Below are 22,893 nucleotides of genomic sequence, written 5' to 3'. Positions count from 1 at the left end.
CTGCCTCCCTCCCTTCCTTCTTCCCATCTTCCTTCCTTCCTTCCTTCCTTCCTTCCTTCCTTCCTTCCTTCCTTCCTTTTGCATTAGTCAAGCTAAGTTAATAGTTTTCTTTTTTTTTTTTTTAAGATTTTATTTATTTATTCGACAGAGATAGAGACAGCCAGCGAGAGAGGGAACACAAGCAGGGGGAGTGGGAGAGGAAGAAGCAGGCTCCTAGCGAAGGAGCCTGATGTGGGGCTCGATCCCATAAAGCCGGGATCATGCCCTGAGCCGAAGGCAATCGCCTAACCATGTGCCACCCAGGCGCCCCAAGTTAATAGTTTTCTAATAGCAATTAGAAAAAAAAAATCTTACTGGATTAACAAAATGGAAGTTTACTTCTTGCTTCTGCAGACTTGAACGTGGCCATTTCTTCTGTGTCAGCTCCCCGGGTAGGTCTCCTACAGGTGGAGATGCAGGAATCCCAGCGAATTTCAAACAGTGCCCCTGCAGCCTCCAGGGCCTCAGAATTCTCTCCAAGAGCCTCCGCAGGGGAGCGAAGAGAGGGACTGGAGGGTCTCACAGAGGTTTTAGGGGCCAGAGCACCTTCCTTTGGTTATCACATGCCGTACGGTTCCACCTAGGTTAAGTGAGCCTGGGAAACCTGGTCCTCTGTAATTGCCCAGGATGGAATACAAAGGTTTGGTGGGTGCATAGCCTCGTCTCACCCACAGTTCATTCATTTAGTGAATATTAATTAAGAGGCTACTTACTATGTGTCAAATGCTACAGTTGACACTGGAGCATGACAGACCACTCTCTTCTTATGAATCTTAATTCTAGTGGGGCAAATTATATGCGTGTGTGCAAAATATGTATATAGTTTGTTTAGATGTATATAATATATATGTAGAAAATTATTAATTCTGAGATTGAAAATAATATCGCAAGGTAGTAATAGATTTTTTAGAACTTATACACAAAGCACCATTCTCAAGACTTTATGTGTAGTTATGTATTTTGTCATTTAACACTTACAGTAACTCAATGAAGTAAATGCTATTACTATTATTAAAATTATTATTTTGCACATTAGGAAACTGAGGCAGGGAGAGGTTAAAGACCTTGCCCAGGTTCATACAGCTGGAACGCGCCGGAGCCAAGCTGCAAATCCAGGCAGTTTGATGCCAGAGCCCACACCCTTGTCTTGCTACTCTGAAAGCATGTACCTGACTGGTCCAAAGGTTCCTGCAGCTGTGACTTCCTTTGTACCCATTCATAATTAATTTGCCGAAAATTAAGGAACCCATCAATGGGAATATGTGTGAAAGCACTTTGTAAACCGGGAAACATTAGAACATAGCATGTTACTTTCTCAAACCACACTTGGCCTTAAAATCTTTGAAGGCTTCCTGTTGTCTGTGCTTAAAGTTTAAATTCTTTAGACCTTCACCGTCTTGCTTCGGTTTCCATCTTCACTCCTCTTCTCGCCCTGCCACACTAGACAAATCACCCTCCCAGAATCTGATCCAAATATTCTCGGCCTTCTGTCTCTGGAGTTTCCGTACACCATCGTGCGGCACCCTGCGCCAGCTCTAGGGTAAATCCTCCTTGTGCTCTCCATACTACGGATGTGGTTTGGAGTGTTGGGGTCCAGAGCCAACAGCCAAGAAAGAATTCTTGAGACGTCTTTGTTGCAACACGGTGATTTTATTAAAGGGGGGGGGGGACAGGGTGGGCAGAAAGAACCCCGTTATAAGTGGGAGGGGTGACTGACGACATACTTGGGAGTTGGGGGAGGTAAGGAAAAAGGGAGGTTTTCAAAAGGACTTTCATATGCTAAAGAGGACTTACAAGATACTGGAGGCTTTGGTGTTGTCAAGCTAAGGTTGTTTTTCCCTCTAGCAAAGCATTACCATTAAGACAGTTGGGAGTTTCCTGGAGGAATGTTACACTCCGACTGCCTCAAGATGTGCCAAGGGGCTGCAGGTTATAAGGACATTTAATTTTATCTATATTTCCTTCTGCCTTTGTTTCCTACGTCATGTGGAGGGGAGGGTGATGTTAGGGCTCCAAGAAGTTGAGTCTGCGGGTTTCTGGAAGTTAGGCTATTGATAAGAGTGCTTTTTCCTTGTAAATCACTAAGACATTTGTAAACTGGGGGAGACTCCCGTCCTGCAGGACTGTGATCTCTACTAGTTAACCATTTGTTTTTTGCTTCCCTTAATTTTAGGGCAGCGAGGGGTGCCTGAGGAAGGTCACACAGATCCCACCTGGGAGTCGGGGGCGGGGTGGTGTTGAGGTGTCACCTTGTGCTTTGTCCTCAGAGAGCCTTCTGTGCCCTCATCAGCAGTACAGGGTAAGTGCTAAATAAATGCATGGCCAATTATATCAAAGGTAGGAAAGTGAGGGGAAGGGGGAGCCATAGATAATACAAAATTTAAGGAGATCAAGGCCTAGTCAGTCCCCCCCCCCGCCCCCGCCGCCCATGAGATGCAGATAGAATCGTTTTACACCAGGCATTTTCATCTCGAAACTGTTTCTTCTCAGAGACTGGGAGAGGCAAGGGAACAACAGCAGAGCGGCCATCCCAATTCAGCTAGAACGCTTGGCTTGGCTTACGCCTGGCCAAAAAAAAAAAAAAAAAAAAAAAAAAAATCCGTTCAAAATGGAGTTATTCCGTAATGTTGTTATTAAGGTAATTGAACCATACCACAAGACATCTGGAGAAAGGAGCTGTGCGTGGAGATGCTTTCACTTAATTGCTTTGTACTGGGGGCCAAGTCTTAGCATACCTTTAAATGAGAGCTAAGGAAATAAGTACACAATTACTCAATGTCCTGAAATGAATACAATGGAAACTTAGAACCCACTGTGGCAGATGCTGGTGACTGCCTAGCTGCCATTCATTCTTGGTGTCTTCTTTGCCAAAAAAAAGGACCTCGGTGTGTTTAGGATGGTGGCACGTCCACCCCTGGGGATGGATGGTGGGTCTCAGTCAGTGCTTCCAAACATTTTTCATGACTTGACACATGGAAAATGATTAAATTTGCACAGTACTCTGTGCTAACCTGGAGGGGATTTGGAGGCATCGGTAGGGGCTTAGAGAAAACAAATCTATTACATTCTCTTGGTATTATATAATAATGATAAGAAAACCAAAAAATATTTAGAAAGATATGAATTATTAAATTTGGATAAAACTTCCAAATACAATATTTTCTCCTTTTTTTAAATGAGAAGCTCAAGCTTGCTTCCACAAACCTAAATTTTAATAATCAGATTTCAGGGTTGAAATGATTAAATATAATTTCTCTTCCAGTGGGTTTTTTTTTAATAATCTCTTCAAATTCATGAAAGTCATCACAATTTTGCTCATACAAATTGGCGACTTAAAAAAAAAACTAGAAGCACATTTACAACAATTCAAAATGTGTAATAGTTGAAATAACTTTTTTAAAGTCTAACACTCTTTTGACAGAGTGTTAAAGTTTTGTGTAATAATGTGAATGTATTATAAATCCCTACTTTTCATACGGAGGATCTAAAAATCACGATGAGGCTGTAATTTGCAGAACACATGAATGGGAATGCGTGAGAGTGCTCTGTGAACGGGAAACTACTGAAACACAACATGTTGCCTTCTCAAGCCTCAGGTAGGTTGGATGTTACTAAAATGGTACATCAACTGCATATGGACAGAAGTTTCTGATATAGGGGAAGCTGAAATTAGGGGTAGTCAACCAGAGTTGGTCCTACCAGGAGCCTGTTTGCGCTGATTCCCAACCCCTAATGACCACAGCTGAGGCTGTGCAATCTGCGTGAACACCTGCTGTAGAAACCTCTCCAGCAGCCCACAGACCACTTGTCCCCATGCACCCCAGACCACTTGTCCCCGTGCACCACGCAGACTCTGCAGCTGGCCGCTCCCAGGCGTGCCTCCACGGCCAGGCTCCACGTGCTGTCAGCAAGAGCCAGATGTTGGTCCCTATGCTCACTACCTGAAGGGATTACGGGGTCTGTCATTGGACACCACTCTCCGCAGGCCGCCCTGCGACGTGTTCTGGAACAGCATGCTTGTAGCCAGAGACAACCAGCCAGAAGGGCCCTGCTACACAGGAAATGAGGAGACCCGTTTTATGTGGCTGAACTGTAACCCAGAGGCCTTATGTAACACAGCACACTAGTTGGGAAGCTTGGGTCTGAGCAAGGGTGATGATGCAGTTTCCCACTATTGCTGCCTTATAAAACTAAGAGTGGCCAGATGACCTAATACTGGCTGGTGAAACACAACTGGGTTGACCAGGGGCAGGAGTAGTTCTGGGATAGTTTTCGTTTTCCAAATAAAAAGGAACAACAGGGAGTGTGCCTGGTATTGATCCTTCTACCTTCTTTCTTCCTTGACTTGGGATGTGTTCTAGAGTATCAGCAGCCATCTTGTGACCAGGAGGTGAGACGCATGAAGGAGAGGCCAAGACTACTGTAGAGCTGCTGGGGCTGACATTTTATTTCCAGATCAGTGCCAAGAGTCCTATCTCCAGATTTCCTATTATGTAAGAAAAATAAAACCCCTATTTGTTTCAGCCACCAGAAGTCAAGTTGTCCATTATTTGCAGTCAAAAGTATTACTTCCACAAACATTTTATTATGTACCTTGGGGCATATAGGGAATGAAAGACATTAGAGTTCTTATCCATTCATCAAAGTATTTAAAACAGTTCCATTTCTAGGCAAGTATAATGCTAGCTTTGCAAACATTCCCTAAGAAGAAAAATAGTACGGATATTCTTCATACATGTAGCCTGTAGGTGTGGGGAGCCGCCTCCAACGCATATTCAAGTGTCATAATGCCCTGCTGTGTGGAATGACAAGGAGCTGCATCTGCTGGCATTGGCTGGCGACGTGACATCTCCTTTCCTCCATCGGTATAGCAGACCCTCAAAAGGCTGAAGAAGTCCTTCTAGTGGTTTCTCATGGTAGCTTTAGGAATAGAGCATTAACTAGACCTTTATTGCTTCCAAGAAACCTTCCCGAACTAGCTCAAGCCAAAGAAGAGATTTATCAGTTGAACTTTGGGCTGTCTTACGGTAAGACCATGCTAGGAGGAGGGGCGTGGTTGCAATGAGCCATTAAGAACTATTTCAACAGGAAGTGACCATTTCCAGAGCCCTCTTTCTGCCTCTTGATTCTGCTTCTGCTGCTTTGTCTTTATTTCTCTGTCTCCCTTACCTGGTAGAAACCTGGATCCTGGTAGCTCCTAAGTTTTGCATCTTTTTGATTCCAAGTTACCAGAGAGAGAGAGAGAGAGAGAGAGAGAGAGAGAGAGGAGAGACTGACTCTCTAGGTTCTCTAAGTATCCAGTTCCTGGGGCTCACTGTTCCGCTGGGAGTTGGGAGCAGAGTATTGGACTAAGAAGCTGTGGCCGGAGGGCTGGGCCATGGAATCTCCTGGAGGAACAGATGATAGAGTGGGGGAAGAGAAATTTCCAGAGAAGGTGTGGTAGTGGTATTAAGCTGAGTTCTGTAGATACACACCACAGAAATAATTCCCACTTCACTCCATGTGTATTTATAATGACAAAGGGACAAGTAAGGAACAGAAATCTGTGTTTGTTTAAGGTCATATAGGAAATCAGTGGGTAATTTGGTATTAAAATGAAGAACTATTAATTCTGACTCCAGGTTGTTGTATTCTCCTAAGCTCTTGTTCTAGTCTTCTCTATAGCAATTCTCATTGCTTGCTTGGAGGCTTATTGATAAAAACTGCCCGGTTTCCTTGTCACAAAGTCTTCGGTTTCCTTGTCACAAAGTCTTCATTAGTTATTGTAGTACCTGGAGGGAGTTTTAAGATAAGAGTGATTCTTAACCTCAGCTTGCAGACATTATGCTGACATCCTTAAAACACAACACACTGGAATCAGCTATGGAGATTACATATAAAAAATATATATAGCAGTGGTCTTTCTTGGAAAGTGTTAAGTGCCATCAGTCAGTTCAAAGCAAGGGAATGGGAAATCCTGGTAAACATGACAAACTAAAACCATTCTCACTCTTTTTGATGGTTAGTTTTTATATTTTGGATATTATGGCCTACCAACTGGGCCATAATATCCAGAAAATTTCTTAGCTTGGTAAAGTTACTCTTACCGAATCTCTAATGGATATTCTATTTGTTTCAATTCCAAGCTTTCAATAAAACGATAACTCATCAACCGTCCATTCATTCAACAAACATTTGTTACCATCTACTCTATGCCCAGCTTTGCATTAATCTCCTCACTGTATTTTTTTCTCTTGGTATGTTTTAAGGGTAAATTACTATATTTCTATAGGTTGTTTTAGACAGAACAATGATTTCCCTCTAGCAATCATTTTCTCCTCACTCCCTTTTTGGAAATCCAGTTCTATCCCTCTAAGTAGGAGCCTTCAATGCATGTAACCCCACTTCCCTGGACACAATCGATTGTGCTAGGATTAAATGCCCGACCCCATCCGGTCAATGAGATTCTCTCTCCTGGGAAATCGGAGTAGAAAGACAGAGACTGAGTTGAAGTTGGGTGTTTGAACTAGAAGACCAACGATATGCTGAAGGCCAAGGCTGTCATTTTGGGGCAGAAATGATGGGCCCACATAGAAACAAGTAAGTGAGTATACACACCAGTTTGCAGAGACAGGGAAAGAGAAGGGAGGGAGAGAGAGAGAGAAGCAGACACAGAACAGAAGGAGGAATGATACAGCCCCGAGAGAGACAGACAAGCCGGAGAGATGAGCTGTTTAATGACTTTCCAGAGTTGTTGGGATTGTTGCTACAGTACCTGGTTGGGCTCCATGAGCAACCTCTTATATCCTTAGAAGAAATCCACCTTCACTCAAGCCTCCTTGACAGGGTTTCTCTTTCTTTAAGCAAATTCACCCTAAGATTGATCAATGGGAGCCAGCCAACTGACGTTGAAGACGGCTCCGTTCAGCTAATGCAAGTGTGGTGAGAGCAGGTCACAGGCTTATCCTGTACAAATACAATCGTGGTAGATACTCAGAACAATTTCTTGCTGTAATATTAAGGAATTAGAAGTGTGTTGTGAATGTAGGATCTTCCCTTTTCATTTTAAAAAACACATAGGTAGCTCCCTTTCTGGGAAAGTGCAAGTGACTTACTGGGGAATGTTATAGTCCATTGGGTCTATGTTGATTTATGGAAGATTGCCGACAATGCTGCGATTCAGCCTCCAGTCTGTACAAGGAAATATGATATGAGCAAAGACACAGTAACTGATAACATATAAGGTGAAACTTAGTGGTTACTAAAAGATTTATGAATTAATTTTCGGGTTTAAATACAACCATTTTCATTATTATTATTAGTGTTATTATATTGTTTTTCTAGGTCTACTAGCTACTATTTTTTAGATGTGATAATTTGTCCATCCTTTCAGCCATTTTGAAAAACTGTCTATAGTTGCCAGAAGTAGCTTTAACATGTGCAAGTCTAAACCCAGACTCTATATTTTAAAAATCGATATTTTTTTCTCTTTTGAGGCCTAATTTTCATGTCTGTTCTGATAAAATCAGCATTACTGCCATGGGAACAGATCTCAGAAAGTGTCTTGTTTTCAATTACTTTGAAAAGGGGGCTCGTTGTGCTCCAGAGTTTTATGATCTCATGGTGAAGATACTTAGGTTCCAAACCACAAGTCAGGTTGTGTTGATAAAACCCTGTTTTCGTTGGATAAGAAAATATGTAATGCAAAATTAAAATGTGATCCAGCAACCAACCAATAACCGACCACAATAGCGAGTATACGATAAAAGGACATTATGAAGCTCCAGAGACAAAGGGATGAAACATAGAATGGAGATTAGAGCTGCCTATCTTCCGAGTATAAATGTGGGATCATAACAATTTTTTTTAACCAATAGTAATGGCTTTGAAATTGCAAATGAGTGTGGGATGGGCATTAGAAAGACTCTCCTGGGAACTGTGAGTGTAGTGAGTGGTCTAAATGTAAATGTAACAGATGGGATTGCCATTAGAACAGCAGTCATCTTCTCCCCCCAAATTGTTGTTTCTGTCCCAATTTCAAATATCCTGTCAGGCTATGTGTCAGATGACACTTCCTGGTACTTGATTTTAAAATATGACTGTTGTGGCCACAGGACCAGGTGGTTGGGTTGGAGTATTCTGAGATCAAGAAAGAGGACAGAAAGAAAACAGAAGCTTATCCATTCCCCAAATGTTTACTGTGGGCCCATGGTGTAGGACTGTTCTAGATATTGGGTCACAAGAGTGAGCAAAATAGAAAATGCCCTTGCTCTTGTGGGGCTTATATTCTACTTAGAGGAGACAGACAATAAAAAAATAACAACTAAATAAAAATTATGTTAGATGTACATAAATGCTATAGAAAATTAAGTCTGTGCCAGGCAGGTGAGAATGAAGAGTTAAGGTGGTGTAATTTTATATAGGATGGTCAGAAAAGGCTTAACTAGTTGGGAGGCAGGTGAGGAAGTGATGCTGACATTTGGGAGAAGAATATTCTGGGTAGAGGAATGTTTGAGGAACCTCAAGGATATCAGTGGAGCTGGAGAGGTTGCGGGGGTCGGGCGGGAAGGAAAATGGTAGGAGATGAGCTCAGGGAAATAATGAGGGGGCAGGTCATGGAGGGCCTTTACAGAACTTGGTAGTAAGGAATTTGGCTTTTGCTTTGAAGGAGGGGAGAAGTCCTTACAGGGTTTTGAACAGTGGAGGGACGTGGTCTGATTTCCCTTTTCAAAGTTTCCCTCTGGCCACTAGGTGCCACCAGGTAGGAGAATGTTGCAATAATCCAGGTGAGAGGTGCTGGTAGTTTGGACAGAGCTGTAACAGTGAAGTCAGTGATCAACGGTGGTTGGATTCTGGCCACGCTGACCGATCAGACATTGAACGTAAGGGAAGGAGAAGAGTGACTAAAACATTTAATAAAAGAAGTGGAGGGAAAACAGGTAGAAGAGGAAGGAAGGGAGATATCTGGAAGAGTGCACATCTAATGGGGCCAGGACTGTCCTTAGGACTTCTCTGGAAGCCAAGCAGAGAACTCCAGGATTTGATTGCCTGAGTGGCCAGCATGTGCTTCTTGGCTCCTAGACATCTTGAACATGAACTTATGCTGGCTGTTCTTCTGGACTGCTAAAATCTGTTGACCGCAAAGCGAAGTTTAGCTGTGTGGCCAACCCGCTGTGAATGTGTTAGACTGGTGGCCTCAGCTGGGAAGTTGGATAGAGGAGGCAGTGGGAGCACAGTGGTGGTCTAGGAAGGAGAAAATCTCACTTCCTTCCGTCCCTAGAGAATCATGACCCCGAAAGACCAAGCCTTGATTTACAAGGCAGGAATGAGACTATGTGCAGAACAGATACCATTATCCCCAAACCCGAATTTCATCATACAAAAGTTACATGTATTATTTGCATTTGAGTGCTTTATTATATTGGAATTGCAGTGATATTATTAACATTTGTACAAATGCACAAAATCTTGTCTCCTCTTGCTCGAAAGAGATGTAAAAATCTGACCTAGTTGAACAGTCTTAATGAACTCATTGTCCATTGGTAACAATAAATGTGTTCACGATGCAACAAAAAGCTTAACATAAAACTGAACATATTAAATGCTGCAGCAAGTATTTACATGTATGTACCCCCAATTTTTTTTTCTCCTTCCAGTAAGGAAGGTGGTTGCTTTACAAATAGACAGACAAACATAAATGCTTTGCTGTTTACAATTACAAACAACCCCCCAGTCCAGAACTTAAAGTGACAGCACCTTTTTTTTTTTTTTTTGGGACTTCCTTAGTTAGCACTTACTTTGCACAAGTTTAAACTTTTTTTTTTTTTAAGTTCTAGTTTTGGACAATATTTATATTCCAATTGTCCTAGAACATTGTGTTTGAACGGAGCCATTTTTCTGGGCCTTTTCAGAAGATCCCAAACCCCATGTCCTCTCCAGGGAGAACATTTCAAGCTTATCATTTCTCTAAGACAATCCTCAAAGGCAGAACTCCTCTCTCTGAGGCAAGTGTGATTTAGCAGAACATAGAAGGAAAGAGGGTGAGTGGGTCTTCTCTTCCGCTGGCTGGCTGGCTGGTTGGGAAGGGTCCCTTCTCCGAAACCCCCTCCACTGCAGCACTGCTGATACCTTCCATTATCTCATCACTGGCATTGGTACTCTAAAGGAGCCAACTAGCATCTAATGAGCTTATTGTGCATAAGATTTTAATGATATACTTAAAGCTAATTTATTCAGGTTCCACATTCTCAGTCCTGAGGCTAAGATGATTCTCTTTTATAAAAAATCCTAAAGAGTTCTAGAATATGAAACTCAATGTTAAGAAATCCTAAATGGCTTATGAAGAGCTTTCTAAGTCCTCGTTTCTAATGAGCTACATATTATAAGTTGGTCGAAATACAATGGCTGATCGTTACTGATTCCCCTCTGATGATAAGCTTGGAAACGTATCAGAGTGCCACTTAGGAATATGAATCTTTTAACGAATGCTGGCAATTTGGCCTTACCCCCCTCTTCAACTTGTGGTAAGTAGTTTCTTCTTTTTTTTTTTTTTTTAAAATAGACAATTTATAAGGAAAAAAATATATAAACACTCTTTAAGCAATTTGGCTATAAGCATTACATCACTGAAAAACTCCACCAGAAATAGGAAACTATTTTGAGCGGACATACACTTTTTCATTTTCATAACATGATGAGCTAGGGCTTTCGTTTTTGTTTTTCATTTCTTTGTTTTGGTATTGAATTTTACTGGTGAGTTTATTGCTTCAGTGTCTTCTTGTCCTTTCTCAGATTATCATTGTAAAATAGAGGTGCTGTCCCTAATTACATCACAAGGCAACACTGTATTTTTGAGACCCAGGAATGAAATAGAGAGGGCCACTGTCATCTCAGCAGCCTCCGAGAGACGATGGCTGGGACAACAGTCCACATGCACCATGGTGCACAAAAGAGTAAGTCTCCTGGCTCATTCAGGACACTTTGGTTTGGAGGATGAGATAGAAAATTCTTAAGTGTAGCTTAGTGGCTGCCTCACATCTGTTGCATAATATAACATTTAAAAAAAACATGCTATGAATAAAGGGTTAAAGAGTATAAACTGGCTCTTCTCCTTGGTTTTCTCGTAGCAGGCTTTATCTGGGCTGATGTGAGGAACATGTCTTTGCTAGGATACTAAGGAACGCACGTACCTGGTGCAAATATTCTGTAAAGTATTTTAAATGATGCAGCTCAGAGCCTGAGGGGAAGGGTGGGGAGTTGGAAAGGGGCGAGCAGAAGGCGAGTCTGAGGACAGGGAGGGGCTTTGAGAGAGAGAGCAAGAGAAACAGAAAGGGATCAAAAAAGCTAAAGTGCAATTTTAAAATATAAATTATTTTAAAAGCAGAAGAGAGGCTCTAAATTGCTACTGTTCGCATAGGCACAGTTTTATTCAAATTTAAATGGGTTGCTTCCTTTTCCTTCTCAGATATACTGCATAATGGAACTTGAATGGCTTAAAGCTACAGCACATTGTTTGGGACGGGACAAAAAGAGCACTAAGGAAGCTGAATAGTGCAAGGCATTCTAGGAAATTGGGGTGGGGTGCAGAGAAGCAGAGATGAAGTTGTTTCTACGCTTTTACAAGAAAGCTGTTCCAGTTATAGTTACTGATTCCCTTTAGCTGAACTCTGCTTCCTAAAGAGCTTACTTTAAAAATTAAAAAAAAAAGAAGAAGAAATAAATGTTTAAAAAAAACTGTTCAGAACATAGATTAAAACATAACTCACAGAGCAATAAAAATCCTGGAAATTTCTATGCACAGAGATCTAAGCAAAACACTTCCACCAAAGGATGGAGAATAGCTATTTGAAACCCTGAAAAATGAAGATACACAACCAGCGTAGTTTATTATGAACTAATACTTTAAAAACAAGTAAATCCTACAGAAGAATACTGTTCAAATGGAATGTTTTAAAATAACATTTATTAATAAATATCTTATAAAATTCTAAATTAATAGATTCCTGTTCAAATTTTGCTTTGGTCCTTGAATTCCACTGTATACACACACACACATACATACATATATATTTTCTTAGATGGTTTTTATTAACCAGAAAGAAGCACATTCTACCCTCACTGGATGGCTGGTTTGAGAGCAGTTACTGATGCTTCAAACTCCGCAGCCAAAGGCTGGTCTTTCACCGCAGCTGGTTTCAGATTTTAATGGCAAACTCAACTGACGCACTGAAATTTACTTAACGGGCAAGCAAAGAACCTGAACCCTCACCCCCTCTGCCCCTCTGTTCAGAACATGCGCTGCCCTGGATTTCTTTGACCAGATAAGGCTCCAAAGGGCATGTGCTCCAACTCAGTCACCCTAATGAGCACAGTTCATTCAGTGATATGGCACAAACTGCTATCTCCCGGGGGGCCACGTTACTGCGGGGCCTCGCGCACACTGATGCGAAGGTGGGGTGGGGGGATGAGTCGGGTGTGAAGGGAAACATCAGCTTAACACAGGCTTTAGAATGAGTACGTTCATCCATGGCTAGGATATCACTCCACCTGTCCTGGCATCATATGTTGGGAAATGTCTTAAGAAGAAATAAGATGTGGACGCCTCAATTCAGGATCAGCTGGTAGAAACGCCATCAGGGGTACCTATGTAAGTCAAATCCCATCACATAAGGCAGGGGAAGCACTGTAGAAATTTTCAGGCAGGCTGGCAGTGACTTCAAAGGCAGATGCTGCCAATAAAAAAACCCACACATGAATGAGGAGAGGCAGTGTTGCAGGGCCCTTCCCTCCGCAGGATGGGTGCTCTGAAGGTCATTCCAATGGATCCGTGAAGATATAGGTGGATGACCCAGGAACTGTGTGGGAGAGGAGAATGGGCCAGAAAAAAGATGCTTTCCCCAACTGGCAAAAAATGGAGGGCACGGAGGGATTTTCAGGCCGACTGATTTTTCTAGGGTCTGGTGAAGGCTGGACCTTCTTCCGGTGAAACGCTTAATATTGATAAACCCAATTGGGTTTGACCAATGAGTCTTTCTGTTCGGGGTTTCAAGACGCTCTGACAACAAGCTGGCGTCTTCCATTTGAGTGTATTTCCACACTGCTAATGAACATACCTAAAGGCTCTAAGTAAAACAAGAAGACAGTTTATTCTAATTATACGTTGAGGGCTGTTTGCTAACGTGTGTGTGTGTGTGTGTGTGGTTGGTTTGCCTACTTAGCATAAAAAACAGACATAATTGAGCTCTGTATAATGCACATCAGTCAAACTGTCAAGTTGCTGAATTAGGAAAACTCAGGCAAGTTCTTCACTACAGAGGCTTTTCAGTGTAACAACGAAATATTCAATCAAGAGGTGGAACCGAAGTAAAGTAAACCATAATTCAAGTGACAGCCCACTCCCTGGACATTCTGATATTACCAGTGGATTTTTTAAAAATCCATTTCATTAAGTGCTATGCATGCAGTAAAGAAAAGTTTTTGTTTACTTATAGCAAAAAATAAGAAAAACATAAAAGAATTTAACACCCAAGCAAACATTTCAATGAGCTCTTTTTCTTTTTTAGAAAGTCACATACGTGGTCCTAGAAAGGAGTTTTGAAAAAATTAAATTTAATATCAGAATACAGATATATCTTAAATATTTCTTAGGAAGCCCCTTAGGTTCAACCATTCGGCTGTTACTGCTGGGATGCAAAACGGAACAACTATGAATTCAGTATTTAAAATACTTAAAAAAAGATATGTTTGTCTAAAATATAATAGAAAATCCTTTGCATTTTTCTTTTTTCTTTTTTTTTGTTTTTGTTTTTGTTTTGTTTTGTGTGTGTGTGTTTGTTTTGATTTCTAGACCACATAGCCAGTCATGAGTTTCCCTGGACACTCAAAACTTTCTTTTGAAAGCACTGCATATATTAAAAAAAAAATTGCTGATAAATACTGATTCAAAAAGTAAGTTTTTAGATAAAACTGAAACTAGTTATAAAAATCATGCTTCACGACCCTCATATTTTTTTTCTCCAAAATAGATTCTTATGCTATAGTGAGAGATAAACACAGAGACACACACCCATATATGTCTTTCCCTTTGCTGAACTCTTAGAAAAGCTACACCTTTTGTAAAATACTATTATTTTAAATCCCACAAACGCGCACACGCACACACATACACACACACACACCCACTCACTCACTCTCGTGTGAGGAGGTCAAGCATTCACATGGAGATGGAACACCAGCACCTGTCTAGACTGCTAGACGGAAACGTTCGCCCCGTTACTTGCAAGATGTGATATTAAAATATTAGCACAGTAGAATGGCTTGTTTCAAGGAGGCACAACTGTGGTTCGGGACTATCTGTTTTCCATAATGGGCAAGTTGATGAAAGTTGTTGGAACTATAAATCAGAATTATTCAGAAGAGTAGAGTAGCCACATCCATGGGATTCTTTCAGCAGCCAAAGAAGGCTCTGGCTGTTCTGGGAGGGCTGAAAGCACCGCTATGGAAACATTCGGTTTTCTTTCTCTCTTTGTTCCTCCAGTGGTGCGTCTACGTTCACCCACCAGAACAGCAAAGCCAGTTCCATAGGCTTAAGAAAAAAAAATAAATAAATCTTAGTCTATTAGCAGCTGATGATTGAACAATGTAATCTGTGTAGTGAATACAGCCCTTCGGAATTATTATATAGTATATGGATTTTCAACCTTATGGACAGGCCATATAAAAGCAGTTGTAATTCGAGGGTGTGACGTTATAACCCGCATCATGAGTTGGGCCATCACAATCGAGGCTTACGGGACTCCCTTCCCCGGTGTCTCCACAGCTGGCGTTCAACAGTGCTTCACCTATGGCTAAGCCACGTTTTATTTGCTCTGATTATTAAAAGCATTAAATCAGGCACATTAAACATCTCCTGCTTACCATTTTGTAAAAAGCAAGAGGTGAATGAACTCCAGCTGTGGGTCACGCGTAAGGAAAGCAATGGCTAGATCCATATTTTTGAGATTTGCTTTTTTTTTTTCCCTTTAAGCATTACTTTCTTCTTTACCTGCAATGGTAAAGGGGAGAAAATAAAACAGAAGAAAGTAAAAATGAAGAGTACACAGGGAGCCCAGGAAAAAGTGGAAATGGAAAGGAAGACTGGAGGAAATTAGAGGATAATTCGAGGAAGTGGACCAAGAGGAGGAGGAGAAGGGGCAAGATGCTTGGTGGTTTTATGTGGACATCAACGGATCTTACAATTTTTTATAGGAAGAGAAAAAAAATATGGAAAAGGCTCTGTGTTTTTCTGGAACTCTGGCGACATCACAGCGCAAACTTGACACGTGTTATGATGTCATCAGACTCACCATCCAGTTACCTTGCATCCGTTTACGTGACATCTAGGTATGCCTCATTTTGGCTAAAAGCTGCGGTTTAACAAGAGTCAATGTTTCAGGCAAAGGGTTGGACTGATAAGAATGAAACCATGTCTATATACAGAAAGAGTTCAGTTTATAAACAAGTTAACTGGTACCAGAAAATTGGAGAAAAGCACCAAAGCATTTCCCAAGCTGATAGATTAATTAATTGCATAACTCCCTTTTTTTCTTATATAACTAAGTATAAAAGACGACGTTTCCATAGTAACTATAAAAATGAAAGCCAGTCTTTGAGGGCTGAGGAGTCTTCCAGGTCGGAGTTAATTCCAAAAATGCCCTTAAAAGAAAGGACGCATGATACGCGACAGCTCTTCTTGGAGGCAAGGTCTGACCCACAGGCAGATTTTAAAGGATGGGGTTCAGGTCTGTTCTGTGAGCCGTAAGCTGACTGAGAGTGGAGCTCCCCACCACCTCGCTCACGGCGGAGGAAGTGGTGATGGTATTATGTTGGATGACCTGCTGCTGGGAGCAAGCTGGGACGGGGCTGGCAGGAGGGCTGTTTTCGGGACCTAGGAGAAAGCACACACACACACACACCAATATAGCTCTTCTCGGGTGGACCTGTGGGCTACTCAGGAAAACATTACTACGTGTTTACTAGAAACAGGAGAGTTTCACACATTTGCTCCTGGACGTTAATTTCAAAACTTTATTTTAAACTGTAGTCAAAAGCTATGCCTTCCCACTTTATAGCTACAAGCAAAGCCATGCTTTCTATACCAGCAACATGATTTCATGTGTTCAAATCTTGGTATGGGAACTTCCCCATGTTTGTATCTTCAAATAGCCATCCATATATCAAATGTGGAAAAATACTCACATGTGGTGGGAGAATCTGTGTTGCTCAATCTAAAAAATTATTTGAAAATAAATTGACCTTCAGCCATGAATCCCTGCTCCTCCCACCACCCCCCCCTCAGCTTGTATTTAACTTATTGACATTCCAGATGCAGAAATGGGGTCTAGAGAAAGGGATTCACTTTACTTACTGGAAAACTAAGACAAGGTCACTAGCTTTTCAGCCCAGTGAACAACAGGCAGCATACCTTAAGGCATTGGATGTGATTCACTCAATGCCTCTACCCCAGCCCATGGATTTCTCTGGAAGACAGCTAGCCCACTGGTAGTGGGCTCCCGCAAGCTATTTTCCCACTGGCTGCAGAATTGGAATTCGGTAGGATTTTACAATGTGAAATGCCAGGGAAAGTCTAACCAGAAATTATCGGGAGGTGGTGGGCATGGGGATAGGGTCAGAAAAGAGGGAGCCCCCTGGTGCAATAGTCTGGCAGCCACCGAAGAATTCTAGTACGTTATCTGCTGGGGTGTGCAATCTACACTTTACTTTTGCTCTTTCAATAAAATCCAATGCAAAATTAGTGGCAAAAAAATTGGACACTCAGAAAAAAAGTCAACGACTTACTTAGATATCCTTGTGATTCTTTCTGCATGGCTGTTATTGGACAGTCTTTATGCGTTAACAACAACTGTTTCAGCTGTGCCACCTCATTTTTCAACATGGACACTTCATTCTGGAAAGAGACATATCAAAGTTGTGTTGAAAAGACCAGAGAATACAAGTCCCCATGCGTATTCAACAGTGATATTGGCAAACTTTTCTGTTGTGTCTGGATGACATTAATGATAATATTTAATGGGATTCACCTGAAAATGTGTAGCCTGCCCTTAATTTGGTCCTCACATTTATCAGGGGCTTTTTGAAAAGAACAGATTTTAAATCAAGAGCTGAATCCTATTAAAAGTCCAGAACACACCCTTTAGGTGGTAGACTCTGGAGCCAGGTGACTTGGGTGGGAATCTCCACTCTACACTTACTGGGTGACTCTAGACAGGAAACATAAGTCAGCTGAACTTCAGCGACCTTGTTCATAATCGGGGATCAGACCGGAACTAAGTTCTTTGTGTTGCTGTGAGGACTGAATGAAGCAATAGATATAGAACACTGAAAATACTGCCTAGCACATACTGAGCAATCACTGAATTTAGCTATTCATAATAATCATCTTCACACTGGTAAACTCGGGTTGACATTCAATATGCAAAGAAAGTGGATGTTGCACATGCATTGGGAAGAACTGAGCGGCAGAATTAGTGGCTTCAAACTGAAATGCACTCAGAATTAGCCAACCATCAGATTTCCCAAAAGAATTTCCAAATGGGCTATAGTTCAACAGAGCACATCCCTGCCTGATGTCTGCTTAGGAGAGGGCATGGAAGCACGTGGAACAAATGTTGATGCTCTACCGGTGGGATGAGGTCAGCCCAGGAAGGCCAGGGGCACCGAAGTTTTGGCTATGATTAAATTAATTTGGTTCATTAACTAGTTTGGCTAATTTCAGTCTATAAACTCTTTCTGCCATTAATACCAGGGTGTTGTGGATTGCGTGTGTGTGTGTGTGTGTGTGTGTGTGTGTTTCTTATTTACTTAGATAAGTGCCTCGAATCTCCACTTTATGTAATAATTCACAAAGACTGATTCATGGCTTTGTAGAATAATGTACTTGGCACCACTGTCTACAAATATAAATGTAGAATAGATTGGTTGGTTCTAAGGTGCTTCCACTTGATAAAAGTAAACTGTAAACATAGCACTATCTCAAACCAGCCATTTTATAGTTGATAAATAATACCCTCTCTCTGGCCAATGCTCATTTGTGGCTGCCAGCCATTGTACTCCACATGTGGGAGACTTTCAAAAAACATGCACACAGAAAAGGGTGTTTTAACATTGCTGTCATTAAGCCTGTATGTACACTTTCGTTCTGAATTTGGCTTTTCAGGCATGTATTTATCACCTAAAAAAGTAAGTTTGGGATTCTAAAAGTTAATTAAAAAAATATTTTTGAAACTTGTTTTAAAGAATACCCCACATTTTCAAATTCATTTGCAAAACATAAGTAATCAAATGTTGAGTAACATAAATAACAAAATAGTAAGAATCTCATCTACAAAAGCTTTTCTCTTCTCCAAATTTTACAAAATAAAAATGCCTATCTGAGAAATTAGCATTAATGACAAATCACTTAATTGCTCTTAATCTGAAAACATTCAGGAAGGTGAATTCCATCTCCCACCTCCAAGGGAGTATGACTGGTAAGAGGCCCTATCAAAGCCAAAATTGACCATTGTCAATTCTGGGGTCAGTGGGACAACTTTATTTATAGGACTTATTGTAGCCTTAAATACTAATTCTTTGTTCTTTGATTTTATGCCCATTTAAACTCAGACGCCTTCCTTGCTTTTCCCAGATTCCTTTTGCTTAAAATGGCATGTGTAAAACAAAGTTACTTTTAAACTGTTAAATAGAAGGCAACCCCTGGTTTAAAAAACAAAATAGGGATGTCGGGTGGCTCAGTAGGTTAAGCATCTGCCCTTGGCTCAGCTCATGATCCCAGGATCCTGGGATCGAGTCCTGCATTGGGCTCTTCAGCAGGGAGCCTGCTTCTCCCTCTGCCTTCCATTCCCCCTGCTTGTTCTCCCTCTCTCTCTTTGGCAAATAATTAAATAAATCAACAAAACAAACAAAAACAAAATGAAAATAGAAAAAAATATATATACATACATATTTGGCCTCAAAATGAAATGTTATATTATTTGCATTTGGATTATAGACACAGCACTTGTCCAAAATCAGAACCGCTAAGACACAACTGCACCCTAAGCTTAGCCGCAGATAATGCAGACAATCGTTCTTAAAAAATGGAGTCAAGGGGCGCCTGGGTGTCGCAGTCGTTAAGCGTCTGCCTTCGGCTCAGGGCGTGATCCCGGCATTCCGGGATCAAGTCCCACATTGGGCTCCTCCGCTGGGAACCTGCTTCTTCCTTTCCCACTCCCCCTGCTGTGTTCCCTCTCTCGCTGGCTGTCTCTCTGTCACATAAATAAATAAAGTCTTTAAAAAAAAAAAAGAAAGAAAATGGAGTCAAGCTCCAATTTTACTAAATCCTCCCACACTTTTCTTCTGTGACCTAGGAAACAACAAATAAGGAAAGAATACAAAACAAAACAAGATTCTCTTGCTTTCTTACACTTCTGGAAGAAAAAAAAATCCCACCTGGTGGCCATCTTGGAGAGGTTGATTTTAGTCTCCGTTTCTTCCCCAACTATGTCCTGCTCTGTCCCACCTTTTCTAGGTAGTGTTTGATCTCCTAGGCACAAAGTGTTCATGGCCCCTTCCTTAAAAAAAACACTTTGAATTCTGTTCTTGGGGCTTCTACAATCACAAGGAGCTAACTGCCTACAATACTTGGCACACCCCAAATTGTTGCACTCTAAACCTTTTGCTTCCAGGAGAGGCCACAATAAAACAGCACCAATCACACCATGAATGGTATACGTGGTGCCTTGGCCTCTAACCAAAGGCCCATACAAAATCGATGACTTGAGTGGCACATTTTGTCTATGGCTAGCAAAGCACTTTATTAATAAACCAATACACTGTAAGTATAGGAACTGAGAACCTGGGAGATTGAGGGTCTGTAAAAGAGTAGGAACCTGAAGACTACCGTGATAACTGATCATCGTTTAAAGATACATGTGAATAAGGACATATTTCTTAAAGTAATGTGTTAGTAATTACGTTAGTTACGTTACAGTTGGAAAATGAATGCCAATTAATATTCTCCATAAAGAAGAACACTCAGCCTCTTGTTTAGATCATACACATGTGATTACGGGGGGATAAGGATGAAATCAAAGTCCAATGGCTGCAGAAACAACAGTAATTCCTGGGGCAGCTTCCTGCAGGAAAATGAGCTCTCAACAGGGGTTTCAGAATAATACGGTTTGGCCTCCCCAGCTCCCACACCAAACTAATGTAAAGCAAGATGGCGGGACTAGTTCCCTCATTCCTGCCGGCAACATAGTTGTTTATTCTTTGAGTATTTCTGTTTCGCCTTCTATGGAGAAAACTAACTACCTAATAATCGAATGAAGAACTCTATTTTTATTTTTTATTCATTAGTTAACTACTTTTGGTATTCTCAGATGGGCTTATATTTCGAGTCTCTTATTTCTTGAGCACCTCCCATACTTACAAATCTTATCAGGGTGGATTCCAAAGCTATATCTACAGTCTAGGTTTAGCGCACAAACTCACATCCCTGTTATGGGTCCATAGTGCTGAGAAAGGCTGTTGAGCCTCCGTCAGATTCCACAAGGGAGACTTTGGATTAAGAAAGGTTGAAAATCACTATCCTAGAGAAAGCAGGGTGGATGGGGGGCTAGGCACACACATAATCGTCTTCGAGTCTCCACACCGACTGACATAGGAGATGCCAGACTGTATTTTAAATAAAAATCCTTTTTAAGAGAACACAAGCAGAACCACCTTGAACTCATTTTGGAAGAGAACCACCAGATAGCAAATGTTTCAAAATGCATGAAAGAAATAAAATGTTGCCTGCAGCTCTAGTAGGGAAATAAAAACCAGGCCTTCCGGAGGCACTTTCTCACTCTGAATTACCTTGCTTTATGAATTGAGGCAAATCACCAATTTTTCTACTCTCCTGCATGGGTTATAGTAATCGTTCTAGGTCTTCATATAAAAGTACTTTACAAAAGCCAAGTATTAATAATCAGTATGAATTATCCTCATGAAATCAGCCCTTCAGTTTTTCATTTTTTGAACCTTGTTTGGGTTTGCTGCCCTAAAGGAGTTAGCCGTCGAGATAGGGACGTCGGGGGCCAGATGCAGTTGGACTAATCTGTTCTTTAACCCAGAAGATCGTCTGGGGGATGAAGTGGTGCCCCGAGACATTCAATACCGTAATAAATACTTGAAACAAGTACTCCAAGAAGTCCCTCCTAGCTACATTTGCAGTTTTTGGCTTTGGGGATGTCATTTTGTTAATATGATAAACCCAGAATGCTTTTTGGTGCAAGCAGTAGTCTGTGCCAAAAAAATAATTATCAAAATGGGCCCTACAATATAGCCCCTCCCTGCTTATTTTTTCTTTTTTGTAGATTAGCTGAGGCCAGGTTTGGTTCATGCTAAAACAAAGGACTTTCAATTTGTAAGGCAACAGTTCCCATCTGGCCTATTCTCTTGCCAAGTCCCAAACCTGGGCTCATGTGTCTAAAATTTCAGCAGCGACTTAGGCCATGTGTCTTTGCACTAAAAAAGAAAAGCAATTATTTCCACGGGCGACCAGATGATTTCCATACCGTCTACTGGACACAAACAATCCGCTGAGCACCACATCGGTCTCTGATGAATTCAGAGCTGCTCTTAGCTACTCTGTCAGAGAAAAGCACGTGGGTTCCTTTAGTTAAAGAATTCTCTACGATGAAAGATCCTAGGGAGGTGGGTTGGGTCAAGAGATGACTTGCTTGGGTCCTCATTCTACTACATGCTGTTTCTGCGACTTTCGAGAAGACTCCTCATGTCCCCCCCCCCCCCCCCCCCCCCCCCCCCCCGGCTTCAGTTTCTCCCTATACAAAAATGTCAGATCGGGTGGTTTCTAGTATTTCCCTCAATTCCTATACCTGTGTTGACCTCTTGGGTACAGATTTGTTGTGAGACAGGGAAATGAAGTCTGGGAGTTTGATTTTGTTTTCTTAGGTCTGATTTTTTCCAATCTGAAACTCTGCAGCCCAGCTAAAAGGTTCTATGCTGAAAAACAACCCCAAAGTGGCAGCCGGCCATCCAGACCTTGGCTATTCGGTTTGGCTAGAGTTTGTTTGCTTAGCACCTTCCATTTCTGTTTACTTAAAATTTGGCTCACTGGACCAGGCTCAAGAGAGACACCTTTTTCTTTTGACAAAGGTCCAGTAGGAGGGAAAGGGTCATTCAAAGGTAGCAGAATCTGCTTATCCTCTCCAGCATCACAAGGCACGATACAGAGCAGTTGGTATCACCGAAAACACGGGATGGCTGTGGTTTCTGTCCCTCTGAAGCAACGCAGTGGTTGGAAAACACAAAGAATTTAGTCTTTTCAGAGACTGTCCCTTCCTCGGGCACTCCTTTAACAACCAAAAATACTGGTGGCCTTTTGGCCCAAATAGAACTTTTCCCCCCCCCTGGTTTTTGGGGGCTAGAATTCTAGTATCTTTTTTCCTTAGCCATGTCTGGTTCTAAAGAATGGTGAAAATTAGTGGATTAAGGTCTTGTAAAGGGTAAATTTACCTTATGTGTTTTATAAGAGCAATAACGTAGAGGCATATGCCAAGTCATGAACCTATCTGACCACAAGGTAGACCAGCATCTTCACTTTTCCTGGATCTCTGTTCTGACCTCTTTCTGTTTTCAAGCTCCAGCACCATAGTCAATACGCTGAAATACTTCTGCAAGGACTCATTTTAGTTAAAACTGATTTAAACTTTTGTGGGCATCTGATATATGCCAACCGGCTATCCATGGCTCCTTCATCTAAGGCAGCGGTTCTCAATCACTAGGGCAGATTTTGCCCCCAGAAGGGATATCTGACAATGTATGGAGGCTTTC

General features: G+C 41.5%; 1 protein-coding gene and 1 long non-coding RNA gene across 5 annotated transcripts in view; one reads left to right on the top strand and one right to left on the bottom strand.

Annotated features, from left to right (window-relative positions):
* The first annotated feature begins 1,943 nt into the window (after positions 1-1,943).
* On the top strand, positions 1,944-4,530 carry LOC109489452. Its single transcript, XR_004628281.1, has 3 exons — positions 1,944-2,338; positions 3,555-3,635; positions 4,401-4,530. It is a non-coding gene; the product is annotated as an uncharacterized LOC109489452 (long non-coding RNA).
* Positions 4,531-9,412: 4,882 nt separating this feature from the next.
* CREB5 (cAMP responsive element binding protein 5) overlaps positions 9,413-22,893 on the bottom strand; it is a 403,489-nt gene continuing 390,008 nt past the window's right edge. For 2 of the 4 annotated variants that reach the window (XM_034669652.1, XM_034669642.1), the window contains 2 exons: positions 16,855-16,963; positions 9,413-15,943 (listed from right to left, as the gene is read on the bottom strand). In XM_034669652.1, coding sequence (XP_034525543.1) covers positions 15,780-15,943; positions 16,855-16,963 — 273 coding nt within the window. In that variant the 3' untranslated portion in view covers positions 9,413-15,779. Of the gene's footprint in view, positions 15,944-16,254; positions 16,284-16,854; positions 16,964-22,893 lie in introns of all 4 variants that reach the window. The other 2 variants (XR_004628278.1, XM_034669659.1) reach the window with 2 other exon arrangements.

This window comes from Ailuropoda melanoleuca, chromosome 1 (genome assembly GCF_002007445.2).
Source record: "Ailuropoda melanoleuca isolate Jingjing chromosome 1, ASM200744v2, whole genome shotgun sequence".
Classification (NCBI taxonomy): Eukaryota; Metazoa; Chordata; class Mammalia; order Carnivora; family Ursidae; genus Ailuropoda; species Ailuropoda melanoleuca.
This window is presented reverse-complemented; position numbering and strand designations above follow the sequence as displayed.